Here is a 27,264-nt window from a genome sequence, read left to right as displayed (position 1 = left end):
CTTAATTTATTGGTGAAGGTTGAAAATTTGTAAAGTAAAATATTGATGTAGTCGAATTGAAATATCATTATTTATGTTAAGTCAATCTGATATATTAAATCGATTCAAAATTTTAAAATATTTTTAGTTATTTACTAATAATCTTTATCGAGAGCGATAACTAATATATAATTTGAATTTAAAAATACCCATAACAAAAATCTTAATTTTTTTTTATCTAAATTAAAAACTTTCGAGGAATCAAAAAGTTTAATTAGTTTCAATTTTGATAATATATCCATTTTAATGAAAGTATGATACAAATTATTTTCAAAAGATGATACATAAATTTCAAACTCGATGGAAACAAATTAAGTACATATGAGCAGGAAATCAATAATAATTAAATATTTCTACTTCTAAAAAATTATCAGTTAAAAAAAAAAAAACTATATACATATGAATTTCACACTCAATACATACAAATTTAGCGTAAGTACGAGGAAAATGAAAGACAAAGGAAGATGGATGAGCACACCAACATCAACACCAAAACCAAAACCAACACCAAGCTTATTAAATATTAGCCATATATATATATAGCCAAGTATGTTTGGACTATGAGGGGACCAAACTAATTAAAACCGCGTTAATGTGAAATAAATCATGCTTGTTTCCCGTTAAGAAACTTCCCGATTTGGCGAAACCAATTAAAAATGTTGTTTAATTTTATTTATAGATGTAACATTTGAAAAAAAAAAAAAAAAACCTGTTTGGGGTTGCAAAATAAATTCGTCCAACCACTTCTACTTGTTTATTTATTGATCTACACTTGTCATGATGGTCATCACGTACAATATTATTAATTCTCCATGATCGTTTCTTTTCCCAGAAAATGTTACTATCAAATTCATATATAATTGAATATGACTGCATTAATTCAATTGGAAAGACTTTCATTTGTTACATGTTTATTTATATATATACATTAAAGTCAATAATTAAGAAGTTTTCACCTACCAAATACATGGCAAAGCCAATGGCAATGCCATGGTCGCAAAGTATTAATCAAATTTCATAATTTTCATCATGTCGGCACATGAGTCAAACCCCACTATTAATAGCTCTAATTTGGTGCATTAAAGCTCACAATACTCCCTAATTACTGGATCATCTTAAAGCATTTCCATTTGCATCAATTCAACGTAGATAAATTAGATTTTCAATTATGAAGAATCTATATATAGTACTGTGTTATAAAATCAGAGGAAATTAAAAAGTTACAGGAAATAACAATAACAGTATGAATTATTTTTTTTATTTGATCACTGTTTCTACCGAAAGTGAAGAAGATTTGGACTTGAAAATCATATGGGAGGCAAAAGCCATCTTTATCCTTCAGAAGAAAATAATTAAGAAAAACAAAAGTCATTGAAGAAATTAAGGCAGAAAATCTGTGGATTTTGAGGAGTCAATTGAATGCATTTGGCAATGGTTTTGTCCCGCTGGTAGGCAGAAGCCTTTAACTTTCTGATTTATAATTATATATGCTTTCTGTCATCTTATCCTCTTAGTAAAGGCACACTTCCAAAAGGTATATAATTAATTACAATGCCAATTTTTTCTTTCTTTTTTTTTTTTTTAAATGGGCATGCAAATTTATGGAGTATTATATTATTTCATTATACTAGTCACTTTTTTTTTGTCTTACAATATGTATTTTTAAAAAAAAAAATTGAGATAGATAAATTATTTAGTTTTCATGTCAGAATAATATGTATCATATCTGATAGCTTAAAATAATCATTGACAAAATTTGAGTATAAGATCTCTAAGTCGATAAGAACGAACCTTAATTAATTAAATCAATCATTTATTGATTTACTATATATATCTTATTAATTTTCTTTTCCTACCTACTTTCTTTAAAGCCAATTACAATGCATATTTCTTTTAATGAAAATCTTCCCTGTGCTTTTTAATGGGTGTTTGATTATATCCTAATATTATTGTTGCTGTTGTAACAACAAGGGACAAGCTATATAATAAGCTTTGCCAAATCAACTGCCTAGCTCTGTCAGTTAATGAAAAAGAATGTCTTACAGCCATTTGATTGCCTTGAGAACTCAAGCACCACCGCTATAAAGAGACATAAGCGAAAGAGATTATGATTGGTCTTGTCAGTCACGCCTCGGCAGTTTGATCCCATTTTGTCGATTGCCGTGGCACTAATTATCAAATGAAAATCATCTTTAATAGGCCTTTGTTTTTTATTATTAATATTTAGCGATTTTATATTTAAATTATTATTATTTTATATATTATTAATTGGTTTCAAATTGAATGTTTAATTATATATATAAATGTATATTGTGCTCTTTTAAAATACACATGTTATTATCGGCAGACAATATTAAGACATTTCCTTTTCTCATGTAACGCATTTGTCAACAGTGAGCTGAACTTGGTGCAGATCAGCTGATGGATATGCTTTGGTCAAACACAGCAAGTGCTCATGAATATGATAGTAGCATCTGTAATCTTCTTCTCATAAATAAATTCATAACTTTGATTTCTTATTACCAAAAAAAAAAAAAGTGATCAATTTGCCTACTTTTTCAATTCCATGTTCTGGCCCTACTTTTTATGAATCTAACAACACTATTTTATAATACTATTTTATAATCATGATTATAATTTATAATCATGATGCCACCAAGGCACCAAGCAAGTGCCCTTATAAATTATTTAGATGGCTATATCTTAACTTTCTTCAAAATTGTTCTGCTTAATGCAATATTGATCAGTTTGTGAAATGGCAAAGAGGGAGCTCATGAAGCCCAGTTTTCTGCAGCTTTTTGCGGGACTGCTTCTATTTTCCATTATGTTTCAAGGGCAGGTGGCTACCTGCAGCAGGTTTAGCTGGAGTTGTGATCCTGCATGCCAGATGGAATTAACAAGAGCAAGAAAGCTTTTAGACATGCAAGATTATTCAGGATATGTTCCACGACCTGGTGATTATGATTACAATGATTTCTACAGAAGGCAAGGTGATGTTCCAAGCCCAGGAGCCGGTCACTGAAGCGATGATATCAGTTAGACTCCCATCTCTAGTTGGTTGTTGTTGTCTTGTCTTTCTTCCCCATAGTTTCTCTTCTAATTCAGCTATATATATGTGTGTTGTTTGTTTGTATATGAAATATATACTTCCGTGCTTTTTTTTTTTTGGTTATGAAATATATACTATTGTATTTGAATGCTTTATAGTGAATAAATTTATGTAATACGAGGTAAATGAATGGAATATATAGATTGTAATGACAGTGGCTTAGTTTAGTTGTACTTGTGATTCTGGTGGAAAGTGATGTGGTTTTGAAAACAGAATAGAACAATGATTTTGACACTCTGATTTAAGTAACAAATCAAGGAAAGGTTACCAAGTCCTTTTCCCCTGGTTTTGCATGATAGGTTTGGGCACCAAGCCAAGGAATGTTTCAATGGTCCAATTCTTTTCATTGATAAGTTAAGATTCTCCTATATTGCTTTTTTAGACAAAGGGATGCACATGCTTACTTTTTACAATTATTAAGGTTTGGTTTCTGCAAATTATTCCCCATGGCCCAAACAAAGCTAGCTCACCAATTTTCCATTGTAAGCCATGGAAAAGTGTACTGAGCTAAATAGAGTAATATATATCTATCTAGAAACAAGTTTGAACTTGAGAATAGATTACCGGCCAGATTAGCAGTTAGCACTCATAATTACTTGAATAAATTGGTGATCAAGTTTAGTTAGCAAAGTTATTATCATGGCATCTCTTTCTAGTATCTATGAACTTGTGAATAACCTTTAAATATATTTAGAATATATGGCTATTTTCTTTTTATTTGATTTAGCATTACAAAGTTTAAGGTAGATGAAGATTAATTCTGTACGATTTGGCTTAATGGTTGTTACCTCATTTTCAGAGGATGAAATATTGAAATCCAATTTTATCATTTGTGAGTTAACTTTCTTTTCTCTGGGATGGTAGGTGAAAGTTAACTCCAACTATGTATGCAGTCACTCGACTAATGCAGGCTGGAGAGTAGACAAATTGTGGCTTGGGAACAGGATTGAGCATAAAACAATGTGGGAAGCTATTCTCAAGAGATTGTGAGATTTGTCGGAAAGAATTATCACATCTCAAATCCCTATGCTTTGCTATCTACTATAGAAAAATTTCATTAAAGCAAGAAGCTGGTAGTATGATCATATTCATGCATAGGGAAGGCAACTTCCCATTTCCCAATTCCTTGTAATGAATTAAGAAGTTTGGGCTTGATGCTTTGCCTGCTCAAAACTGGACAATATTTTCAATTTGGGCTTCAAGTTTTGATTTGATCATGCAATTTGGACAGTCCAACACCCTTTAGATTTGAAAACAAGGGAGGAGGAATTCCAAAATGGAAAAACCCCAGACATTTGTCCAGATTCCATAGTCCCACACCAACATGTCCAGGCTGTTTGATGTTGCCTGTCATGGCATACACCCTACCACATTTAAGGGATTTTGCCATGTAGCAAAATTGAAATTCATGATTTGCAATTGATCTGAAGAAAGATACTTCATAAAATCAAGTTGCATTGCTTGTAGGGAAGGTTACTTTTGTTGGTACAAATGCTAGTAGTAAACATATGGGTCATGAATATGTGGTTGCAATAATCAATGCCAATTATAGCTGTAGAGAAATCTAGAGAGTAATAATTAGACATAGTTTCTTTTGGAAGCTGGAAGGTTTAAACTCTTTAGGTTTGTCTTTGGCATTGCATTTTATCCTATGGCTCTTCTGTTTATCATATTATAAATAAGTCATTCCAACTTTTCTCAGTTTATTTTGAGAGTTGGTGCGATAGGTTTCTCCATTGATTACATTATTAGTTTGAGTTGAAATACTGTTCAAAGAGTCCAACCATAAATTTCATTTTATTAGAAAAAAGGAAAAACTTAAGCCCAAGTTCATGCCCTTATTTGCTATAAGATTGTTTTTACCTTAATATCAAGAAAGAAATTCCATTTACAAATGGAAAAATAAGGTAATTTGAAACTGAGTGAGAACCATGTTTCACCTACCAATGAGAATGCCATTGATCAATTATTTTGATCTCAAATTTGTCAAAACTTGTGCTCAATTTGGAATTGAACACCACCTTTAGCTTTTAACTTTTGCTTTTAGTCTAAACCTACCCCAAGTGCCAAAGCCAACCTGCTGGCAAAGCTTCTCTCATCAGCATGCACTTTCTCAACCCCACTATAAATGGCTGCTAAGTTGTTGCTTTCAAATTGTGAATGTGACTTCAAACCCTCAGATCTGTTGGTATAAATCATACTACAATGCATCAAACTCTACTGTGACGGGGAGCGGGTATTGGGGACAGAACATATATATGTGAGAAGGAAAAATCAACAGTTTCTTAATCAGATTATCTAATGTAATCGTGAATTTATTTCTTTTACTTGATTTTTCTAAATGAAAATTCTATATTATAGTTTTCTTCATGCTTGAAATTGATTATAGTGTGAAGTTTGCATTGATCGGCATAGGGTCATACGTCACCAAAAAATGAAAGTTTAATGCTCTAGAACTGAGGCCTGGATTATAATCTGGACAGTATTTTATCATAGGATGAAATGAAGAAAGCAAGAAAAAAAAAAAAGAACATTCCTGTCATTCAGTTCAGATGGCTCTTGTGTACTCATGGAGTTACATTTGAAGTGAACATGACAAGGAAAGGACCAAAGTCCAAAGGCTATATTTGTTAAGTGCCAATATTCCCGCTCACGTGAAACAGTGAAAGCATGCTCCTTTACCAATCCATTTTCACAGAATCAAATATCTCTGTAGCTTCTCACCACGTTCTCTAATCTCTTCCCATTTCCTTTTCTTATACCAAGTGTTATACCCTTTTACAGAACAACATTTGCTATTGTCGGTTGCTACACATTTTTAACAGCTTCTGATCTTTTCATTTAACCTTCAAATCGATCCAAAACAGCCACTCCTTGCTAACATTACTTTCATAAAAATCAAACCATTTCACATTCTTATAGTTATAGGCCTTTCTTATATATCGGCTACTATAATAAAAGTTCCGAGCTTGTCTAGACTATAGAGCTAAATGCAACAAGCTTTCCATTTGGTGGCCATTGATTTGCCAGAAGAAAAGAAGATAGACTCGAGTAAGTTTCTCTATATCTACTAAGTTATTTGTTTCAATAAAGGTTCAAGGGGGGGGAGGGGGGTTCAGCAAAGTTAGGATTTTTTTTTTTTTTATGTTTTGTTATGGGTTGGATTAATGGTGTTATATCTGTCATCTGTGGGAGGTCCTACAGCTGTTTCCAGAATGAAGTTTAATATTGATGAAAAATAGGGAGTCAGCCAATCGTAAAGGGTAGACCCAGTAGCAAGATGGGAGATGATGCAATCCAAAGGCTGTTTTAGCCTAAAATGTTGATATAGACAAAGTGGGTCTGCAAAAGGGTAGTCCCACCTAGGTGTCTCAAAACAGAAAGGAAAAAAAAAAAAAGCTGAGCAGTGATGACTTTGATTTTGATGCTGTAATAAAAAGGGTTAGGAAAGACTAGTGGTGAGTTAGTGCATTTGGATTGTCTTGGGGGGCTTCTCTGAAAAGTGGGTCAGCAAAAGGGTAGTCCCACCTAGGAGTCTCAAAACAGAAAGGAAAAAAAAAAAAAAGCTGAGCAGTGATGACTTTGATTTTGATGCTGTAATAAAAAGGGTTAGGAAAGACTAGTAGTGAGTTAGTGCATTTGGATTGTCTTGTGGGGCTTCTCTGAATCACATGGGCTGCCCAATGCCCCATCAATCATCAGATACCTATAGTCCTCATTTGTAATTTACTGTTCCATTTCTGAATGATCTAATGGGGGGAGGCAAATTGGCTTTGGTTTCTTTCATTTGCTTTTAAGTTACTACCAAACCCCATTACTTTAAAAGAAAATAATAATAAGAGCAACTTTACCTTGCTTTTTATCTGCCAAAAAACAGTTTCCCAGCTTTATCACGCAAAACAAAATGAAAGGTTTGCTTAAGTTTGGTAGGTTTTTTTTTTTTTTTTTTTTTTAGTTTTTGGATCTTTAAGTTAGGTAGGAACTTGAGAAAAAGAAAGTTGTGGTCTTTTGGGGTATTGTAAATACATTGTGATATTGATAAGCTCATGAAAAAATGGTCCTTCAAATCAGCTTTATTTCCGTGGGCACCTGTTTGGTTGTTGGTGTGATATATACTATTATATAGTCTTTTGTAAATGTAACTGTCGTTGAATCAAGTGATCGTGCTTTCTCGTTGCCATCACTCAAGATGCTCTTATTTTGTTCTCTTCTCTTTCCCTTCTAGAAAAATACTGGTTGAAAACTCTTTTGCATTTGCGTGTATATATATGTTTTATGTTACAGCTAGATGTACATTGGTTTTTCCTGCTTGTTTTTATCTTCTCCTCCTGTGTCCTTTATGTGATAATACTGTCTGAGAGTTCAAAGTTTGGCCTTTTTATTGAAAACTAAGGAACAGTGAAGTATCAGTTTCTTTCACTTTTCATTGACCAGAAAAAGAAAAAGAATAAAAAAAATGGAAAAAGAATGTATTTTTCTATAAAAGAAATGCAAAGTAAAAAAATGAGGGCCCTTCTGTATTTAAGAATTCTGCTGTATAATTCTAGTGTAGTTGAGCTTCAATCCCTTCGAAGGTTCCATTTATTTTGTACTAATTGGAATCTGGGGTGTAACTTGGCTCCCTGTTCTCTTCCTTTATGTGAGATTTTTAAAGATGCACATAGTTTTCTAAGAGTTTGGTGAGGGATGTTATAGAGGTATGGAAGCCATGTGGGTGAATGTGACGTGCTTTTTATCTCCTGTATTTGCTGGTGTGTAAAGTAGGGATTTGCGTGGATATCCTTGGAAATATCATCTTCAAATTCCATTGGTTTAATTTTTTTTTTATTTCTTTCAAATTCATGGTCATGGATTGCGCCACTTAAATTTGGAATGTTGTTTCAGTTTTAATCTGCAGCTAATTGTGTTCATTTGCAATAAACTCAGGCTGAATATTGAGGCATAATTATCATGGATCTTCAGTATGGGAAGTCCTTGGATACTTCAAAGGTTTGTGTATTTAACTTTTATATTTTAAAAATGCATATATCCATCAACCATTCCAAGTTATAGGTCATTTAGTTTTTGTTTTTTGATATAGGTAGACTTAGATTACATGGTAGGAGGATTTATGACTATATCAATTGAATTACATGGTATGGTTTCAATAACTTAGCTGACTTCAAGGAGAGTTGCCTAATCTGGTATTTTGTTACAGAAGAATTCTTGGAAAACCGCATTGCTTTTAGCATACCAAAGCCTTGGTGTAGTTTATGGAGACCTGAGTACTTCCCCTCTTTATGTCTATAAAAGCACATTTGCTGAAGATATTCAACATTCAGAGACAAATGAAGAGATTTATGGTGTTCTATCCTTTGTCTTCTGGACTCTTACTTTAGTCCCCTTATTCAAGTATGTGTTTGTGGTTCTTCGAGCAGATGACAATGGAGAGGGTAAGCATTTTAACAATTGTGTTGTGCATATCATTTAGCCATTAAATCGAAACCTTTTATTCATGATTTTGATTTTTACAGGAGGTACTTTTGCATTGTATTCTCTGATATGCCGACATGCAAAAGTTAGTCTTCTGCCCAACAAACAGGTTGCTGATGAAGCACTCTCTACATATAAACTTGAGCACCCACCAGAGAAAAAGAGCAGCTCAAGAGTAAAAATGTACCTTGAGAAGCATAAGGTCTTGCACACTGCTTTATTATCCTTGGTTCTCCTTGGTACTTGTATGGTAATTGGAGATGGGGTTCTCACTCCAGCAATTTCTGGTAAACCTCTTGGCAGTCAGTTGCTTAAATTTGGAACTGATTTTTCTCAGTCACCGACTAATTAATATATTCTTGGATATGTAGTTTTCTCTGCTGTGTCTGGCCTCGAGTTATCCATGTCCAACGAACATCACCAGTGTAAGCCCCTCAGCTTGCTATTTTAGATTTTGTGCTCATATTTAAATCGTATTGAAGTCTCTAATGTTCATGTTCATTGTTGGGGAGACAGATAAAGAACCTGGGAGAGAGGAGTGAGGTGTTAGGTTTATGGTGTTTGCTGTTTCGCATAATTACTTTCTTTGATTTGAACTGTGGTTATCCTTGTAAGCAAAGTTGACATTGTGAATTTAAGCAAAATAGGTCAATTTATATTAGTTAAAGGAGTAGCTTGGTGCTTCCTTCGTGTCATTTCAAGTGATAAATAGATAGGGAGATCCACTTGTTATTCTCATGTAGTTAATGAAAGACAAGCCAGTCGGCCTGCAGGGACCATTTAACAGCAAGTTGTGGTCTGGAATTACCATATCCTGTCGTTGCTTGTGGTCTTATCCACTCCTCTTTCATTCTGTTTTAGGAATGCTATGGTTTTCGAGATTGATGGAGGGGCAAATGTTGCTTTTTTAAGTGTTTCGAAATAAAGTAAGAGAACAAAGAAAATATTGAAGTTATGAGAGTCCTGGAAGGAATTGTGTACATGGTCGTATTTTTATACAGAATTTGCAATACTTAAGGTGGAAAGAAAACATGATTCTATTCATAAATTGTTTTCCGGATAAGACATTCACTCCTTTGTCATTTCATCAGAATGGTTGATTTAATATTTTGGCTAGCTTCATGCTTGAGCACACAATCTATTTCAGTACTATGGGGGCTGATTTCCACACTAATTAACATAGCATTTTGTTTCAAAGTTGGCTTTTAAAAGATAAGCTACATTATTTAGTCTTTTACTTTCTTCCATCCTAAGGTCTTGTTTTTCTTCCATTACATGCCAGTTTCAAAAAACAAAAAAATAATTATTTTTATGTGTAGCTATATTTAGTTTAGACATATTCATAATTAATTCCTATCGTTGCTCTAATTTGCTACCTTTTCATCTGAAATTCCTTTCCTCATTTGCAGATGCAGTTATTCCGATCACTTGCTTCATTTTGGTGTGTCTTTTTGCACTTCAGCACTATGGTACTCATCGGGTCGGATTTTTCTTTGCTCCAATTGTGTTAACATGGCTATTATGTATCAGTGCCCTTGGCTTATATAATATAATCCACTGGAATCCGCATGTCTATCAAGCTCTTTCTCCATATTACATGTTCAAGTTCTTGAAGAAGACAAGAAAAGGTGGATGGATGTCTTTGGGAGGCATACTGCTCTGCATAACAGGTGAGTTTGGAACATGCATACATATGGTAAAATTTCTTGTTGCATTGTGTCATTTGTCCACTTTGCTGTTGATAGGTTCAATGTAATCTCCTTACTCAAAAGAATCTGTGCTGGGGCATAAGTTGATTTTTTCTGTGTTTAAGGTTGGTTCATGGTCGTGACAAGATCATTATCTGACAATACTAGATCAAATCTTTTGGCTAAGTGGAGCTACCTAGAGTTAACCTGCTAGTGAATATCCATGTCCTTCGTAATCTCATCTGGCTAGGTTGTAACATTTGAAAGTTTTGCTCACATAATACTCAAGGCAGGACACGCTTTCCCATTATTTTGAGCTGAACATTTCGCATGATCTAATTTGCAAGGCCATTATACTAGCCACAATTTCTTTGGATTTGGATAAAAAGAATTCTGTACCATATCCATTTATTTTTAGTCTTCAATCCAAGTCATTGGTAGACCATCTGAAAGTCATGTTGAAACTTGATCGATATGGATAAGTAATACCATAACCTTAAGTTTGGTTCATTGTAACAACTGACAACCAGCGAATGCCAATATTATGCTTGATTATCAATGCAGGCTCGGAGGCAATGTTTGCTGATCTTGGTCACTTCTCTTATGCTGCAATTCAGGTAACTCTTAACATTAATCGTCTTCTAAGTTTTGATTTGGTTTTAATGCCTTACGTATTCATGTTAGTTCAAAGCTGGCTACTACAACGAAATTTAACCTTTGTCTTGCCGCAGACTGCTTTTACCTTTCTGGTTTATCCAGCCCTTATATTGGCATATATGGGCCAAGCTGCTTACTTATCTCAACATCATAATACGAGTTACCAGATTAGTTTCTATGTCTCAGTTCCAGGTATATTCCTCATCATCTGTTTTCAAAACCAAGAAAAATGGTCGGAAGCTGACTGATGAATAGGGACATGTAGATTTCAAGTCTGAGCATCCAAACCCCCAACCTATCCCTTTTTCCCCAAGGGCTAAGAAAAATTCAAAAGATAAAACAGTGGTTGGATGTGTCATTTCTACCTAGCTTAAAAAGGATTGCAATATCACTCTGTTGCATACATATCTGAATTCATGCATGGTTTGTAGACAAATAGAGTTGATTGCTTAATGATGTTGTGTACAGAAAGTGTGAGATGGCCTGTGCTAATAGTAGCAATTCTCGCTTCTGTTGTGGGAAGCCAAGCAATCATTAGTGGAACATTCTCAATTATCAATCAGAGCCAATCACTTGGTTGTTTTCCTAGAGTCAAGGTTATACACACCTCTGACAAGATACATGGCCAGATTTATATCCCTGAAATCAATTGGGTGCTCATGATCCTCTGCATTGCTGTGACCATTGGATTTAGAGACACAAAACACATGGGAAATGCGTCAGGTAAGGTGAAATTTCGTGTGTCCCAGATAATGATTTCCTAAGATATAATTAAAAACCATTTCCTTCCCAACATGAAATCCATGAAGATTACTCAATGGGCCCTCGAGGCCTCTACCTCTTTATCAAACTTCAGCAGAAAATGGTTTGACGAAGATCTTTTTATGTTAGAAGAAATAGATAGGTTTGATGCATTACAATTTTGTTCATTTTTGTTTCAGGATTGGCAGTGATGACAGTGATGTTGGTGACGACAAGCCTCACTTCCCTGGTTATTATCCTCTGTTGGCACAAACCCCCTATTATAGCTCTTTTCTTTCTTCTTTTCTTTGGTTCTATTGAGTTGCTTTACTTTTCAGCTTCACTCACCAAGTTCACAGAAGGTGCTTGGCTCCCTATTCTCTTGGCCCTTTTCCTCATGACAATCATGTTTGTATGGCATTACGCTACCATCAAGAAATATGAATTTGATGTCCACAATAAGGTATCGCTAGAGTGGCTTTTAGCATTGGGTCCAAGCTTAGGAATTGCTCGAGTGCCGGGTATCGGCTTAGTTTTTACTGATCTCACCTCAGGAATCCCTGCTAACTTTTCTCGTTTTGTCACCAATCTTCCTGCGTTCCACCGTGTCCTGGTCTTTGTGTGTGTGAAATCAGTACCTGTCCCTTTTGTGCCCCCGGCTGAGCGTTATCTTGTAGGCCGTGTGGGTCCTGACTCTCATCGGTCTTATAGGTGCATTGTTCGTTATGGGTACCGAGATGTACACCAGGATGTTGATTCTTTTGAATCGGAACTAGTTGCAAGATTGGCTGATTTCATCCGCTATGATTGGCATCGAAGCCAGCACACCAATTCCTGTACTGAGGATGATGCTTCCCACTCTAATGAATCATCAAGTGAATGTCGATTAGCTGTGATTGGAACGGTGTCATTTTCTTGCACACCACCTTATGAGATTGAGGAAAGTGAGCAACCAGCAAGTGTATCTGTTAGATTCTCAACAGAAAATAGTGTAACAGATGTCATCGAGATGGAGCCTGTGCGTGCTGTTGAAAGAAGAGTTAGATTTGCCATTGATGATAACTCCGAATCTGATGTGCGGACTGGTATGGAGATGCAGTTACGAGAAGAGCTAGAAGATCTGTTGGCAGCCCAAGAAGCCGGGACTGCATTCATTTTAGGTCACTCACATGTTCGAGCAAAGCAAGGATCTTCTATTTTAAAGAGATTGGCCATTAATTTTGGGTACAATTTCTTGAGAAGGAATTGCAGGGGACCAGATGTGGTACTTAAGGTGCCACCAGTGTCTTTGTTAGAGGTTGGCATGGTTTATGTGGTGTAAGCTTCTCACGTAAAGTTGTTTTTGTAGCTTTGTGTCATATAAAGATGAAGTAAAAGAGGCGTACCTGTAGATTAACTTGTTTAAGTGAGTTTCACCTGCTTTCATATATATGTGTCTGATGCAATAGAGAAATGAATTTAGTATTACGAGAGTGTAGAAGTCTTGCATCATTCTCAAATTGCATGTCAGAGTCTTGACAACTTGCAATTACATCTTACCAAATGTGGTGTCTCATCAATCTATATTTCCTTAGCTACTACTATCATGTAAATTTAGTGAAAATCTTACTTCAATCAGTCTATTTACATTGGTGGATATTAACAAAATCCTTCAGAAAATTTTGTTCATCACATTGATTAATTACTTGCGGATGGAGCGGGATTATTGAATCAGATATCTGGAGTTCTGAAATCAGAACTTGCGAACCTTACTTATCCTTGGGGGAATATTAATTTGCTTAAAGTTGTCCTAAAGGTGCAAATCTTTCCTTGTTTTCCTCCAAATGGTAGCAGAAGAAGACATATATGTAGCAGAACTAACATATAAAACAAAAAAACTTGGTTTTCTACTGACCATAAAATTTTTGTGAAGATATTTGTGGTTTCATATGTTATATATGTTTGACCCAAGTGTAAACAAAGCAGTCCGCTCAAGGAGAGCATTGGTAGGTGGTTGCCAACTTCTATGCCAAAGGAAGCAACCATGGGACTGAGGACTCTTCCTTTGTCACCTTCACAAAACAGTAGCCCTCCACATGTTGGACTTCCACAGCATGTTTGCACCCATAGATTCAGTACTTGGAGCTCTAACTTTTAGAGTGTCAGCTAAACAACAGAATGGTGAGAAAGAAGAGCCCAAAAAGAGCAAGCAATCTATGTTTAGCAGTGTAACAGAGGCCCTTGTTTTCTCTCAAGTTAGGTCTGTAAAGGATGCTGAGCTTCTGGAGGAGGCTAAAGAAGCCACCAGGACTGGTGGGAGAATGTCAAGGGAACAGGTAATTAATAGGACTTTCTTTTTAATTATTCTCTGCAAAATTAATCAATAATATTTTTGTTTCATAGCCAGTATAACTGCATGGGATTTGTTGTACAATGGGGCTCTGAGAAGGAAAATTGGAGGGACATACAAGGATTTCTTCAAATCCTATATTGAGGGTATGCAAATATTTCTCTTGGTATAAATATGAAAATGTGTAGCTTTGAAAGATTCTTAAAGTGATCAGATTAATTAGTCAGCCAAATGCATTGCTTCATTCAACAGTACCATCACAAATTCTGAGCTTTTTATTCTTTTTTTTTTCTTTGTACTTATCTATTTTAAACACTGGGCAGTGGATAGAGAATATGCGGAAGAAGGATGGGTAGACAAAACATGCAAGGTGTGCAAGAAAGATACAGGGGGTGAGGCAAGGCAAAGAGACAAGCTTGGAAGATATATTCATGTAGCATGCTTGGACAAGTCTAACTCTGGAAACTTCTCCACTAGATTATTCTCAAGATGATTATATATATATATATATATATATATTATAGGTTATAGTTTGTAATGAGATTTTATTTTATAGTTATTCATACATAAGTTGGATGTGTTGACACATTCTATAGATGGAAAAGTCTTTGTTTTTTTTTTTATCAATCCATTCCTTATTAAGGATAAAACAATAAAACTTTGGATTGCTTCACCTTTTTGTTGTTCAAAATTGCAATTAGCAGGACATAGCTTGTAAATCGTAACCTTTTACATTGCATTTACACGAGAGATTTTATTTATTAAATTGGAAAACAGAAAATATTCAAACCAATCAAATTATATTTTTTTATTAATTTTGGCTAATGTAAAAATAAACAAACCAAACGAAACAAAACAAAGCAAACTAAACTACTTGAAATGTTGAATTTCCATTGTTGTATGGTAAAGGTTTTTGTAGCTTGACATGCTTTACTCTTGTAGAAGTTCATGATGTACAGTATAAGCTTTGACAACTGCTATGAGGAAGCTGTCACTAAATCTAATAGGTTTAAGCAAAGAAAGTGTCTGTGTTTGGCACTGAACTTAGCCAAGCTGTCAAAAAAACCTTCTACCATTCACGCATTGCGTACCTCTCACACTGAAATGTCTAAATACTGCCTCTCTGGCCCCCAAAAAGGATTATCAAGCAAGTAGGTATCCTTATTCATATTCCTGTAACTAGGGAATGTTACTGCCTTCAATCAATTGGAAGCAACTAGCAAACATCAATTACTCCGTATTTAATGATATCTTCACATTGTTAATGTTGCAGATTGATTCCTGGAGTTCTACAGCTAGCTTTATTCTCTGAAGGGAAATCTAACATTATTCCTGCTGATGTAGTAGTTCCTTTTCAGCCTTCTTATCTCGAATCCTCCGAAATACCAGTCGCAGAAGCACTGGAAGCATGGAGATGGTACTTGGCTACTATTAGATCATTACCGCGATCCATTGGGTCAGAAATGCAAAAGGTATGGATTAGATTGACTTTGATTTCTTATAACATGTTATTCTCCAATGTGCAATTGCTGGCTGAACACTTGCAGCGCCTCTACATTTTAGAAAGTTTTATATTTCGAAGGGAGGTCTTGATGTATTTATAATTCCTTTTTCTCATGGATGTTTACTCATGGGTGGTAGAAGATGACTTGGTTGCAGCAAGACAAGCAGATCGGAGCTTGGGCAGTCGAGATTTTAGCTGGTAAGAAAGAGAGTTATGGTAATAATATGCTATATTAGCATTCTATTCTATTCTATTCTATTCTCGATGTAGCATTAAACAAAAATAAAACTCTTATGATTTGCAGATGGTTAACAATGGCCCGCCTGGTATCCTCAAGTTTTGGAGAAACCAGTCTGTCATTGGCACATTGGCAAATGGTGAAGGAATTGGAGAAGCTTGAGGAGGGGGAGGCTCAAATAATCGAAATCACCAAGTCGGAAATACTAAGGGGTTAGCTTGATACTTGTTAATCATAAGCAATTTTTGTTCTTTTCATGCCCCGAAGGTCATGAAAAGCAGCTTGCCGAAAGTTCTGTATTAGCAAAAGTGTTAACTTTTAAAGATGTTATGCTTGGCAAACCAAAATAGCACATTTGAGTCTCTGGGATATGATTGTGGCCCACCACCACTCTTGCCTTGTCTCTCATGTAAATATCATTCGAATTATCTAACTTCATGTATCTAATTCCTGGCAAGTTGAGCCTTCTTGTGAAAATAGAATCAATGGAATGCATATGAATGCAGCAGCTGATGTGAAAAGAAGCTGAGCTTTGCATAAAACTAAAATATGCAATTTCCTTCCTACCTCCCTGCGTGGGCTTCAGAAACATTAAGAATGTGGGGCTACCTAATGCACTCCAATTTCTGATTTTCCTCGACTCCTCGTTTTACCATGGGGATTTTACCTTTTTACATCATCTGATTTTCAGGCCCTGTAATTGTAAGCTTTTGATTACAACTTTCAGCTGAGACCCGGTTTGGTAACTAACAATTGATAATGACAAAAATGTGAATGAAATGATGCGACAGCAAGAGCGAGAATGAATTGCAGACTCAGCTGTTTGCGTTTTGACCCTGGCATTACAGTACAAAAGACAATTGGTACTTCAAGCTACAACAACAGACATTCATGGCACACAAAAGTGCAAATATTAAGGAGAATTGTTGAACAAAATTAAACCCTAGCTTAGAGCCACAAATTTAATTGGTACGAAAAAGTTAACAGAAACTGATATATCAGAGAATTTTCCATTATTCTTAGAAAGGAATACACCTAAGATTCGTTTACAACCTCTGTTATAATTCCTTACCTAATACAAGATCAAAACTGCATACCAGTCTTCCAAAGGCCAGATTCCTTTATAATAAAAGTGAAAAAAGAAGGCAAGATTTTGTGAAAGCAAGAATGACATTACAAATCAAATGATATACCAGAGCAAAGTGGCACATACAACTTGGTGACAAAGATTCATGAAATTTTAATGTGAAACCGGTCACCAGATGGGAAAATATACAAGACCTGATCTTTTTTTTCCTTCATCTGTGTTCTTTTGCGTGTAATTTACATCCCAGATGAGGATGTCCGGTTTATCCTCTGTGCACCCAATTTGAGAGCAGCAGGTTTAGTTCCTATGCCTCTTACTGCTGACAAAGGCTTGGCCTTGGTTGTAGGAGGGGGAGCTGCAATAGCTGCCCAAGGATCATCATCATCAACTGCTCCACCTGTTTTAACATTCAATGGTTTTGAAGAAGATTTTGGAGGAGGAGCAGCTATAGAACCCCACAAGTCATCATCTTTGTCTTCCGTCACCTTCGCTGTACTTTTTGGTCGCAAACTTGTAGCTGCTAAAGCAAAGAAACAAAAAGAATCACTCAAAACATACATCTTCTAAATGTCCCAAATATCTTATTAAACAAGTATCTAGAAAGACTTAAGGACCAATATACATGAGAAAAGATGACCAATAAAACTATATGTACATAAAAAAAGCCCACTATTTAAATAATGACACAGATTTCTGATTCAGTGCAATCCAGATCATCTACAGTTATTTTTGTCAATTTTTTCTGGTCTTGGACCATTAACATTAAGACTAGAAACTTGACTCCTAAATTTCACTATAGAATGGACAATAATACTACCTTGTGGTTTAGGCTGTGAAACTGGTAGTGACACAGGACGCCTCTGAGCTGCCTGAATATTTTCCAGGGCTGGAGACGGCTTTGGCTCTTCAAGGGGTTCAATATCATCCCATCCATCTTTGTCACTGTCCTGTTCTTCATGAATACCATTTTCAATTTCTCCCCAGCCATCAGTTGAAGTAGGGGACGCAGGCATGGATTGATCAGCAAAGTCTGTACCGGAACTTACACAGTGGACTGGTGCTGTACTTAGAGTTTCTATTAGTCCTAAGACAGTCACAGAGAACCAACATTAGAGATGGAATTTTGAATGAACAAAACCACATATAATCAGGCAAAAATAAAGACCAAAAGTGCAGCATGGTATTAACTTCATTTCCAAAAAATAAGTACCAATTCTTATAAGTAATTGCAAGAAATACCTGAGCTGGCTGTAGAGGTTGTGGTAGTTGCAAGTGTGACAGAATTAGCTGCAGCAAGTGGAGTTTGATCAGAAGGTTTACCTTTAAGAGTCAAGGAGCTCATGGCCCATCTGCAAAGTCAGAAACTTAGCAATCAACACCCGAAACTATACCCTTGGCAAAAGGAACCAACATAACCTATCAAGTGGCTACAAAATTTTTTAGACATGTGTTTATAAATCATTTAACTAATTAAGCGAGCCTAGAAGATTTAATACACCTTTAGGACGACAAATTGAAATATAAAGTTTTTATGGTCACTGTTTACATGTGGTCCCTCTCGTAGCAGGATAGCAATCAATATGACCCTCCTACCAGAAAAATTCTCAACTTACCCCAGTAAACTAGCATTCCCAGGCATTGATGAGATCCCTAAACTTGCAGCACCAGCGATATCTCCAGCATTACTCTGTAAATAACCAGAGTGAAAAAGCATCAGCATAACAAAATACCATACCATAGACAATAGAAAATTTTTCTTAAAACATCCCATTAATGTTCAGATTTCAAAATTTTTACCCATGTATAAAGATATTATAGTTCAATATAGATAATGATACTAATACCATAATGTTAGATATGCCTTCAGTATTAGCTGAATCAAAACATCCACACTAACACATAAGATAAAGAATAATATAAAGATGAGAGATAAGCACCTAAAAGCAACAGGATATATTTTGAATAAAGGTAGACGTAATTAACTACATGTTGCCTGCATGCTTGAAATACATCTAATACAATGTTACCAACCAAACATGGCCAGACACTGATTGCCAGCAAATGGTTGAAACATGAAGGCCATAAAATTATAATTAAAAAATTCTAGGATGTATGCAGCTGCATCGATTTATAGCAACACCAGATATCAAGAAGTTTTAGCCAGGTTCAAATCATGATTTACTGCTTAAAATCTACAAACCAAGTGCTGAAACTGTTTCATTAAGGATGGGAATTTTAAGCTAAATTTATTAGAATGCTGATCAAGAAAACAAGTGAAAGCTAAAGATATACGTATGATGGAGGAGCATAATTTATTAAAGATAAATGTATGATATAGGAATATCATTTAATTCTGTGCTTGATAGCAACAAAACTACAGTCAGTTCACATTTGCCTAAATTCACTGGAAAAAGCATCTTAAAGCTAGATGAGAGGAAATAGCATCTTAAAGCTCACCTTCTCATTATATTGCCTCACTATCTGTAAAAATTGATCAACTGCTTGAAATGCCTTTGACTTTACATCACTGTTTAAAAGACAAGAGAGCACATTCTTCATGTACACTGAGAGATAGCAATAAAAAGACAACAATAAATAAACCGTTCAACAATAACATAACCTGTCAGGATCAATGGTAAGTACAACGATATTTGGAAGAATCCGAGTTGCAATCTCAGTAACATCATAATAAGAACTGGTGGCACACAAAGCCATAACTCCTGCCACAACATAACTTCACATTAGTTTGATGATACCTAGAAAACCAAGAACACAATTGCTTTGAAAATCAAAGAAAGCATTTCCAACACCAAGAATATGAGGAACTAGCAATAAACACATATACCTGCTCCTCGGGCAGGAGAGAAAGCATCACGCAATGCACGGACTGTAAATGCATTAATCAAAACTCTCTTTCGCGTCTGCAATTTTAGGTTAACCAATAGATGAAAATTTTCAACAGAAGGTAGTTAATTAAACTTTAACAAGAAACAGACGAGTTGAAGAAAGAGGATCATGTCACAAAATGCTAATATCTCAGATGAGAATGTCAGGTAACTCAAAATACTCAAGAAGGATTGGCCTAGATTCTACTAACCCCTTCGTTTAGGTAGCTTGCAATGTTTCCCAGTAATATGGTGGTATTTGTTCTAATCGCAGGCTCTTCATCAACCTGCCCAGCATTGCCCCAATGTAAAAGTTCATAAAGAACAAAATGATTTTAATATAGGAAAAAATACTCAAAAAAATTAAATGAGAAACTTAATAGTAATAATTTGAAAAATAACCAGAAAAGAACATAGATGATAGAACATTAATTGTGAAATGTGATGCATACCTGTAACTTGGAAAGATACTTCAATAAAGTGCCTGACATAGTACGTTGTGAAAGCTGCAATAAAAGTAAGACAAAGCAACACTTAGCAATGACTCACAATCACAATTCTACATAAAAAAATAGAAATATTTCGAGAAGCTTCAATGTTATGAAGAATGAAAAATGATTGCAAGATGCACATGCAAACATAGGGGAATTCAAATCACAAGCTCATGTCGACTCAACCTTGAGTTCTTTTTTTTTTCCCTTTTTCATAAATTTCTCTCTCCCATTGTACTTACACACTTTCAACATAAATAAAACCATTGAACTTTGCACACAATAAGACCTTCTTAAACATTGTTGTACTAATTTTGTTCACATCCAAAAATTGATAAGACCATCAGCATACAATAGGGAATTTATTTCTCAATTTTTCTATTCTTCTATTCACACTCATCCAAAGACCCTAATTTTAGTAGCGGTTACTTTGTCCCAAACCACTCCACAGAAAACACCAAACCACTCCACGGAAAACAATTAGTTACAGAAAGCCGTTTCCACATTGTTTGCAACCATCTTTTGACCATCTCTACAGTCAAATCATGAAAAGTTATTAACTTTACAAATTTCCTTGTATACTAAGTGCATAACATTGCAAGCTTGTAAAAAACAGAAGAGTAACTTCAATATGTCAATATATATACATTCTTTTCTTTTTTTAAAATAAAAAGGTCAATGTCCAGAAGAATAACATAAAAGAATTACATCAATGGCTGGCAATGAGAAAGAATCTCTTCAAAGAGATATGACTTGACTACAATGAAAACTTTAGAAGACAGATGAAGAGCTAAGAAAGAATTCTCAATTTTCAAGGCTTAGGCTGAACATGGTGGAACTTCAAAACAACAAACAGTAGAAAGTCTGAAACATCTGTTGTAACATTTTATAAAAGCACGGATGCTCGGAAACTTTTGAAGTGATGAAAATGGACATCTATGTTCATTATATTTCTAAATTGCCATTTTAATTTTTTATTATAAATATTAATAAGATTTATTCAGTTTATAAATAAGACCTTAACTTCCATTGAAAGACTTTCATTAAATAAAATTATTTGATAAATAAAAAAAATGAAACATTAAAAGTAATGAACTTTATGTTAATCTAACGTATATTTAATACATATGAGACAAACTTTACATAGAACATGCACTCTATTAATTTCAATTATTTGTACGATATATGACTATATAATTATTGTTTAAAGTATCTTTGTCTTCAGAGTTTTAATTAGACATTAACGTTAAACATAATGAACCTGATGTTAATCTGAAATATTTTGCATGAGACAAACTTTACATGTCAATATGCATTTTATTAATTTCAAATATGTGTACAATATACAACTACATATTTAATATATAATTATTATTTAAAAATAAACAAGTATTCACATGCCTTGCACGTGACAACAAATACTAATCACCAAAAAGGGTCATGCTACCCTATGTTATTACCTACTCTTCGGTTCAAGTGTTGAAGCTGGTGTTTGCCCAATACAAAGCATGGTCAATTCTTTGTGAGTTCTTCCTTATATTTAGAGGATCATAGCCACAAATGTGTGTGTACTTTGATTTGTCCAATATGAGATTGACACAGGTACGTTAGGGCAAATAGAAGTCCAAGTAACGTGGCTGCTACCAGGAATAACATAATCATACCTTAGGAGCCAAAACAAGCATCGACTTAAGAGTCAATTCCCGGAGAAATGCAGACGTGTCTGCAAATCCAGTAGCAATGTGGGGGTAGACCTATATACAAAAATTCAAATCAAAAGTTAATATTTGCTATAATATCAGGAGTTTGAATCAACTAAAATCTGCTTGAATGCGGGAAGAAGAAAAGTCACTTCATCGTAGATACTTACTTGCTCATCAACAACTTGAGCTGATAAAGATTCTCCATATTGATCAATATGCTGGAGGAGAGAAACTCGAATGGCTCTGTCATTTGAAGCAAAAAGTTTTACAATTGTGGGCAGTACCTGCAAGGTGATGCAATGATATTATCCAGGCAGCCAAAAGTAATGCAGAAGTTTACATGTTTAAACACAGACTCAATTTTTATCTTTAAATCAAACATAAAACCATATGGATAAATTAAAAAGAAAAGAACAGGAGTATGACCTTCAAATCAAATTCTTCAGCTGAAAGCCAAGAACCCATTTTCAACAGTGCAGTCAAAGCAGGGGCAGCAGCAGAACCAAATTCAAGGGCAGAGGCCAACAAAGGAAGTAACTGCAAAGCAAATTATGAAATCATAAATTGGCAGATCAAATTATGTATAGTTGGTCATTGCAAACATATCATACTCAAATCTCAAAGTTGTACCTTCTTCAGCACAATTTGGCGAGGAAGCTGCTCCACTAAATTAGGAAGTTTGTGAAAGAAAGTATCCTTCTCAACGCTGTCTTTCAAACTAAGAATTTCCATAAAAAGTATTGTGTTGACTAACTTATTTTGGAAATATTCTGACAATAAAAGCATTTTAGGATGTGGTATCAGCACAAGGCCAAAACATGACAGGAAAAAGGAATTTTGGAAACAAATGCAATGGTGGTGGAAGAACATGGAAAAAAGATTATATATACAGAAAAAATATGAGATGGAATTGAGTTCAAAAAGCAGACTTCAAAAGAACTAAACAGAAGCACCAGATGAAACAGGTAGCTCCAGACAGAACCTTCTGATTAAAAAATTAATTATTACAATCATGAGGAACTGCAAGATCCCTGTTTCTAAGAAGAAAGTGTCCAACATAACTTTACTTCCAATAAAGTGTGCCATCTCCATTCATCACCACAAATCATCACCCAAGACAGCCATACTCAAAATCCTTCAATCTCCAACTTATTTAGGAAGACTTCACACAACTAAAATTCAGACCTTCATTTGTCTCCTTTTTCTTTTTTGTTGGGGTAGGGGGATGAGTTTAGAACATTTATGATATCTTCTTCATCAACCTGCTATCCACTTTTATCTCCCAATGCTTCCCACAAGATAGTAAGAACCAAAACTAAAAGGCTATATATTCATAAAAAGTTTCAATTGTCGCTCAAAAAGTAGAATTAAGCCTCAAACAAAAAGTACCACAGTATAGAAATAATAGAATAAAACCATCATACCCATGAAAATGGTTCAGACTAATTCAGCAAGGATAATAAATGAACCTTCATTCCACTCAAAAGAAGAACATAATCAAGAAATAGCATAGATACTCTGTCGCAAGCATAAAGAACATCCATGTCACTCCAAAGAGGTCAACAATTAGGTGTAGTTGGTCCAAGAATGGAAGATAAATCTCCTGCTTATAAAGCAGACTGCTTTAATAGACCTCTGAGACTACTAGCAAACTACAATAGGCTCATAGTGAAGGGCACTTACCACTGTTTTCTATAAGCTTTGATGTATTCAACCTGCGAGAAGGCATGGAGCTCAAGAGCCGCTGATAATCTGGAAGCAGAGACTGTGAGACAAGAAAGTAGGCAGATTAATATGAAAAAGAACCTTGGGATCAAAATGGAGCACCCTACGAGCACCATGCAAGAGCCACTCAGGTATGCAAACGATAGTAATAGCCATTAATTTGAAGTACACTACACACATTTTGACATAACTGGTATGTAGGATGTAATCATCATAACAAGAGCTACAAACCTTTGGTATAGAAGCAGTGTTGCGCAGCTCCTCGGTTTTTCCCAACTTCAAGCTGGAGAAAATCTCATAAATAAGACATCCTATCCAATTAAATAAAATGTTCACTTATATAGAGAATCATATAGAAAACGACACAAAAATAAATTATCAGATAAACAACTGAAAATGACCAAATCACAGATAGGTAATGATTATTATCTTTCTTTTCATTGGTGCACTTAAGATACACAGATACAAGCATACATGAATACACTTTTTCAGAATGTTGTTTTAATTAAAAGTGCACATGAAAGACCATTGAAAAGATTTTTGAAATTTTAAAACAAATCAACTTATAACCACGAGCAAATTAATGCCCCATAGCAGCATAGCCAAATGAACATCAAAAGCTAAGCACTCAGGTCAATACTGGTGTCTAACAGACATGAATAACAGCCAGTATCGACTAGAACATAAAATTTATAAGAAAACCCAAGCCAGGAAACGTCCTATGGTCCAAATGAAACATTATAATGAAATACACCAAGATATCTATGTGATACGAACTGGATGCTCAAAGAATTAGCACAAATTAAGTGCTCACTCATTGACCCACCTGATTTATTACAACAATACAAACTTACCCAAACCCCAAGAATCAATAGCCCATGGTGGAGATTTTCTGATCATGGTCCAGTCAGACTTTGCCAGCTCCATTGGCTTGTATTGTGATTGAACAAGCCATTCATATTGCTGATGGAAACAAACACAGAATTAAATTCAACAATGCAGAGGCAGTCTCAAAAAAAAAAAAAATTTTGAAAAGTTAACCTTGAGAGTCTTGGGAAGGAAAAGAGAGAGAGAGAGGGAGGTCTGCTAGAATGGATTTCATAGCATACCACGGCAAAGTGAAAATATATAACATAGCAAGCACATAATAAAAATTTTGTATTACAATTGAATGAAACATTTCACCTGTGAAAAGTTGACGCTGTGAAAAATTAGATAGGCTGCAATTATCCTGAATTTAATACCTAAAAATAATTCCAAAGCCAAAATCTAATGACTAATGTAACTAAGCAGGAGGACTGAAACAACTTCACTTCATATGGTCTATCCGTTACTTTTAACGGTTGTGTCTCTAATCATCTATAATCTATTGAGAAAGAACTTGGCTGTTCTTAGAGGAGATATTTAGAAATCATTCCACTAAAATATCTACTTGAATTTGAAGATCATAATAATATAGATGTCATAGCATTACCAGCATTGGTCCTGTAGCAGTTCCATTGGTCCCGTCATACTCAGATAGAACATCAAAAGCATGTAGCTTCCAGTCCAAGCTCTGTGTTACAACAACACTCGCCAAACAAACATTGCCATGAACCTGTACCATCCAAAGCTAGTCAAAAAAGTTATCTTGAAAGAGATAAGAGTGGATTAAAGTCCAGCCTTATCAGCAGCTTCTACAGATAAAGTTTAGATCAATGACCCACACATGCAATAGAAAAACCTCAAACCAAGTGCAAGCAATTGAATGGAAACAAATAATATTCAAACTTTACATTCGCAGTGGACTAAACGGAAAGGCTTGCATATTCTTCTCATGCATGCTGGGCACTAAGCATAGTTTCCATAAATGCAATTTATTTCAACATGATTCCAGTCAACATCTTTGTATTTATGTATGCAACAATTGTACAACATTTACAGTGAAAAGAAATTCCAAAGAAACAAATAAAATTTAAAAATAATAGTAATAGGAACAATTAGTCCATATTAAAATGATGACTGGTTTGATTAATATTAAGGGAAACAAAAACTACAAGCACACAATTTGATTCTTTTATGCTACATCCATAGAATCATATTCTGTGACTATATGCAGTCTAAGTTTAAATGTAGAGCAATTTCCCAGAGACATCAGCTGCTAATTGCTCTCACTTGATCAGGATCAATTCAAGTGCAAGAAGAAAATCCTTTGATTACCTTGCAAACAGGGTTCTGTGTGTATAAATGCATGGGTGACCGAATTCACTAATAGCTTAACCCTAAGCACATTATACAAATTGCTCAATCTCTTGACAACATCAGTTAATATATAATAACTGAAACTTTTACCAGCAATCAGGTCAGATAAAGGCTAAATGTACAGTCACAAAATTGATGTCATTTAGAATATTAAATAACTAAGCATTTTTGAAATTTCAGTTACTAAAGATCTAAAATTGCAACCCTAGTTTGAAATACTTACAAGTTTGCAGTCATTATTTAAAAAGCTAACAGCTTTAGCTATTTGGTGCAGCCCCCAGGCATAATACTCATCCCTAACAATAAAAGAAAATCATAATCTAAAATTATTAAGGTTTAAGCAACAAACAATGTTCACGATCTTCTATGTATGATTGCATAAAAAGGGGAAAAATAAATTTCAAAAAGGGCATAATTTAATTCCAATGTTAGAAACTAAAATGTATATTATGCATTCTGCGGATAAGTATAGTTAAGAGGATATACCTTTGTGTACCTTCTAAACCTAGTTCCTTGATCTTCTCTGACAATGGCATAACCGGCTCTGTGACAATATAGATGGTAACTTTTGTACCAGAACCTTCAATAGCTTCAACCTCAGTACTATGAAGAAATGACAAGATATTCGGATGCCTCACCTGTAAAAGGAGCAGAAAACTTATCACAAGTTCCAGAATCCAGCAACTATTCTAAGACAACAGAGACTTTTACCAGCTTTTTGCTTCTAAAGAGAAAAGGCGAAAAGCAAAATGATGTGTTTTGTATAGAAAGCATATGAATTTTGAAGAAATAACAACAAAAAGTCTAATCTTGTTAGTTAGATTACAAATAGACACGAATTGAATGAAACAAATATAGTGAAACTAATAGTAACAAATTTTAGGAATGCAAGTAGCGAAAGCAATAGCGGAACATGGAGAAAACAATTGGAATGCAGGCGATAAGTTTAAGCAGTTACAGTTCGAAGACGCTTGACACCGTTTCGACCAGCAGCTAAATGACCGTCCTGCGGATTACTTCCGGAAAGAGAAAATATAGACACCGGAGATCCATCATCCTAAAAACAATGTGATTAAGGTTGAATTAATTTGATAGAAAGCAGAAAAAGGAGAATCCGAAGAAGAAGAGTGAAGATACAACGTTGGAGGTGCCGCGAAAGTGAGACCAAGAGCCCCAAGCGGAAGGGTAAGGACCCCCGATGTTGTAAGGTAGATCCTTGAGCCCTGTTCCAGATCCGCCAACCACTCCTTTCAAGAAATTGAACATCTTTTTCTTATCTTCCTCTTCTTCTGATGATGATGATGACCATGAATGACCTGAAGAAAGAATAAAGGTTCAATTTTTTTTTTATTGCT

At 34.9% G+C, this 27,264-nt stretch overlaps 2 protein-coding genes, 1 long non-coding RNA gene and 1 pseudogene across 16 annotated transcripts; 3 read left to right on the top strand and 1 right to left on the bottom strand.

Annotated features, from left to right (window-relative positions):
- Nucleotides 1–5,860: 5,860 nt before the first annotated feature.
- Nucleotides 5,861–13,265, top strand: LOC111296953 (potassium transporter 2-like). 10 transcript variants are annotated; one of them, XM_089740984.1, is made up of 10 exons: nucleotides 5,861–6,199; nucleotides 8,075–8,137; nucleotides 8,346–8,580; nucleotides 8,662–8,907; nucleotides 8,992–9,045; nucleotides 10,030–10,290; nucleotides 10,873–10,925; nucleotides 11,040–11,157; nucleotides 11,434–11,688; nucleotides 11,907–13,265. In XM_089740984.1, exons 2-10 carry the CDS (start codon nucleotides 8,099–8,101, stop codon nucleotides 13,025–13,027), a joined length of 2,382 nt encoding a protein of 793 aa, XP_089597110.1. In that variant the 5' UTR covers nucleotides 5,861–6,199; nucleotides 8,075–8,098; the 3' UTR covers nucleotides 13,028–13,265. The 10 variants fall into 10 exon arrangements, with proteins under 10 accessions (XP_089597110.1, XP_022747181.1, XP_022747187.1 ...); XM_022891446.2 differs by lacking the exon at nucleotides 5,861–6,199 and adding an exon at nucleotides 7,019–7,074; XM_022891452.2 differs by lacking the exon at nucleotides 5,861–6,199 and adding an exon at nucleotides 7,046–7,074 and having other exon boundaries at nucleotides 8,349–8,580.
- Nucleotides 13,266–13,589: 324 nt separating this feature from the next.
- On the top strand, nucleotides 13,590–14,634 carry LOC111297969 (uncharacterized; annotated as a pseudogene). The gene is made up of 3 exons (XR_016326061.1): nucleotides 13,590–14,023; nucleotides 14,120–14,181; nucleotides 14,359–14,634. The product of XR_016326061.1 is annotated as an uncharacterized LOC111297969 (transcript).
- Nucleotides 14,635–15,372: 738 nt separating this feature from the next.
- LOC149515850 (uncharacterized) lies at nucleotides 15,373–15,969 on the top strand. The gene is made up of 3 exons (XR_016326062.1): nucleotides 15,373–15,507; nucleotides 15,677–15,737; nucleotides 15,844–15,969. It is a non-coding gene; the product is annotated as an uncharacterized LOC149515850 (long non-coding RNA).
- A 788-nt stretch (nucleotides 15,970–16,757) lies between these two features.
- LOC111296024 (uncharacterized) lies at nucleotides 16,758–27,264 on the bottom strand. 4 transcript variants are annotated; one of them, XM_022890024.2, is made up of 21 exons: nucleotides 27,050–27,264; nucleotides 26,868–26,966; nucleotides 26,396–26,547; nucleotides 26,133–26,205; nucleotides 25,143–25,265; nucleotides 24,523–24,631; nucleotides 23,900–23,979; nucleotides 23,627–23,708; nucleotides 22,574–22,713; nucleotides 22,370–22,480; nucleotides 22,111–22,227; nucleotides 21,905–21,994; nucleotides 20,202–20,255; nucleotides 19,962–20,036; nucleotides 19,710–19,785; nucleotides 19,485–19,584; nucleotides 19,322–19,391; nucleotides 18,478–18,551; nucleotides 18,104–18,213; nucleotides 17,682–17,948; nucleotides 16,758–17,384 (listed from the first exon to the last, which is right to left on the bottom strand). In XM_022890024.2, exons 1-21 carry the CDS (start codon nucleotides 27,173–27,175, stop codon nucleotides 17,101–17,103), a joined length of 2,412 nt encoding a protein of 803 aa, XP_022745759.1. In that variant the 5' UTR covers nucleotides 27,176–27,264; the 3' UTR covers nucleotides 16,758–17,100. The 4 variants fall into 4 exon arrangements, with proteins under 4 accessions (XP_022745759.1, XP_022745761.1, XP_089597108.1 ...); XM_022890026.2 differs by having other exon boundaries at nucleotides 16,758–17,381; XM_089740982.1 differs by having other exon boundaries at nucleotides 16,758–17,381; nucleotides 17,682–17,939.

The sequence above is a fragment of the Durio zibethinus genome, chromosome 12 (genome assembly GCF_047325235.1).
Source record: "Durio zibethinus cultivar Kanyao isolate XHJ-2024 chromosome 12, ASM4732523v1, whole genome shotgun sequence".
Lineage (NCBI taxonomy): Eukaryota > Viridiplantae > Streptophyta > Magnoliopsida > Malvales > Malvaceae > Durio > Durio zibethinus.
Note: the sequence above shows the minus strand (reverse complement) of the source record. Positions and strands in the feature narration are given on the sequence as shown.

Excerpts from the sequence above, each read along its gene's own strand:
- LOC111296953 (XM_089740984.1), top strand. The coding sequence starts at position 8,099 with ATGGATCTTCAGTATGGGAAGTCCTTGGATACTTCAAAG. Across the intron at positions 8,138-8,345 it reads AGTCCTTGGATACTTCAAAG|AAGAATTCTTGGAAAACCGC; the intron begins GTTTGTGTATTT and ends ATTTTGTTACAG. Across the intron at positions 8,908-8,991 it reads TCTCACTCCAGCAATTTCTG|TTTTCTCTGCTGTGTCTGGC; the intron begins GTAAACCTCTTG and ends TTGGATATGTAG.
- LOC111296024 (XM_022890024.2), bottom strand. The coding sequence starts at position 27,175 with ATGTTCAATTTCTTGAAAGGAGTGGTTGGCGGATCTGGAACAGGGCTC. Across the intron at positions 24,632-25,142 it reads CTGCTACAGGACCAATGCTG|CAATATGAATGGCTTGTTCA; the intron begins GTAATGCTATGA and ends TGTTTCCATCAG. Across the intron at positions 18,552-19,321 it reads TGAGGCAATATAATGAGAAG|AGTAATGCTGGAGATATCGC; the intron begins GTGAGCTTTAAG and ends GGTTATTTACAG.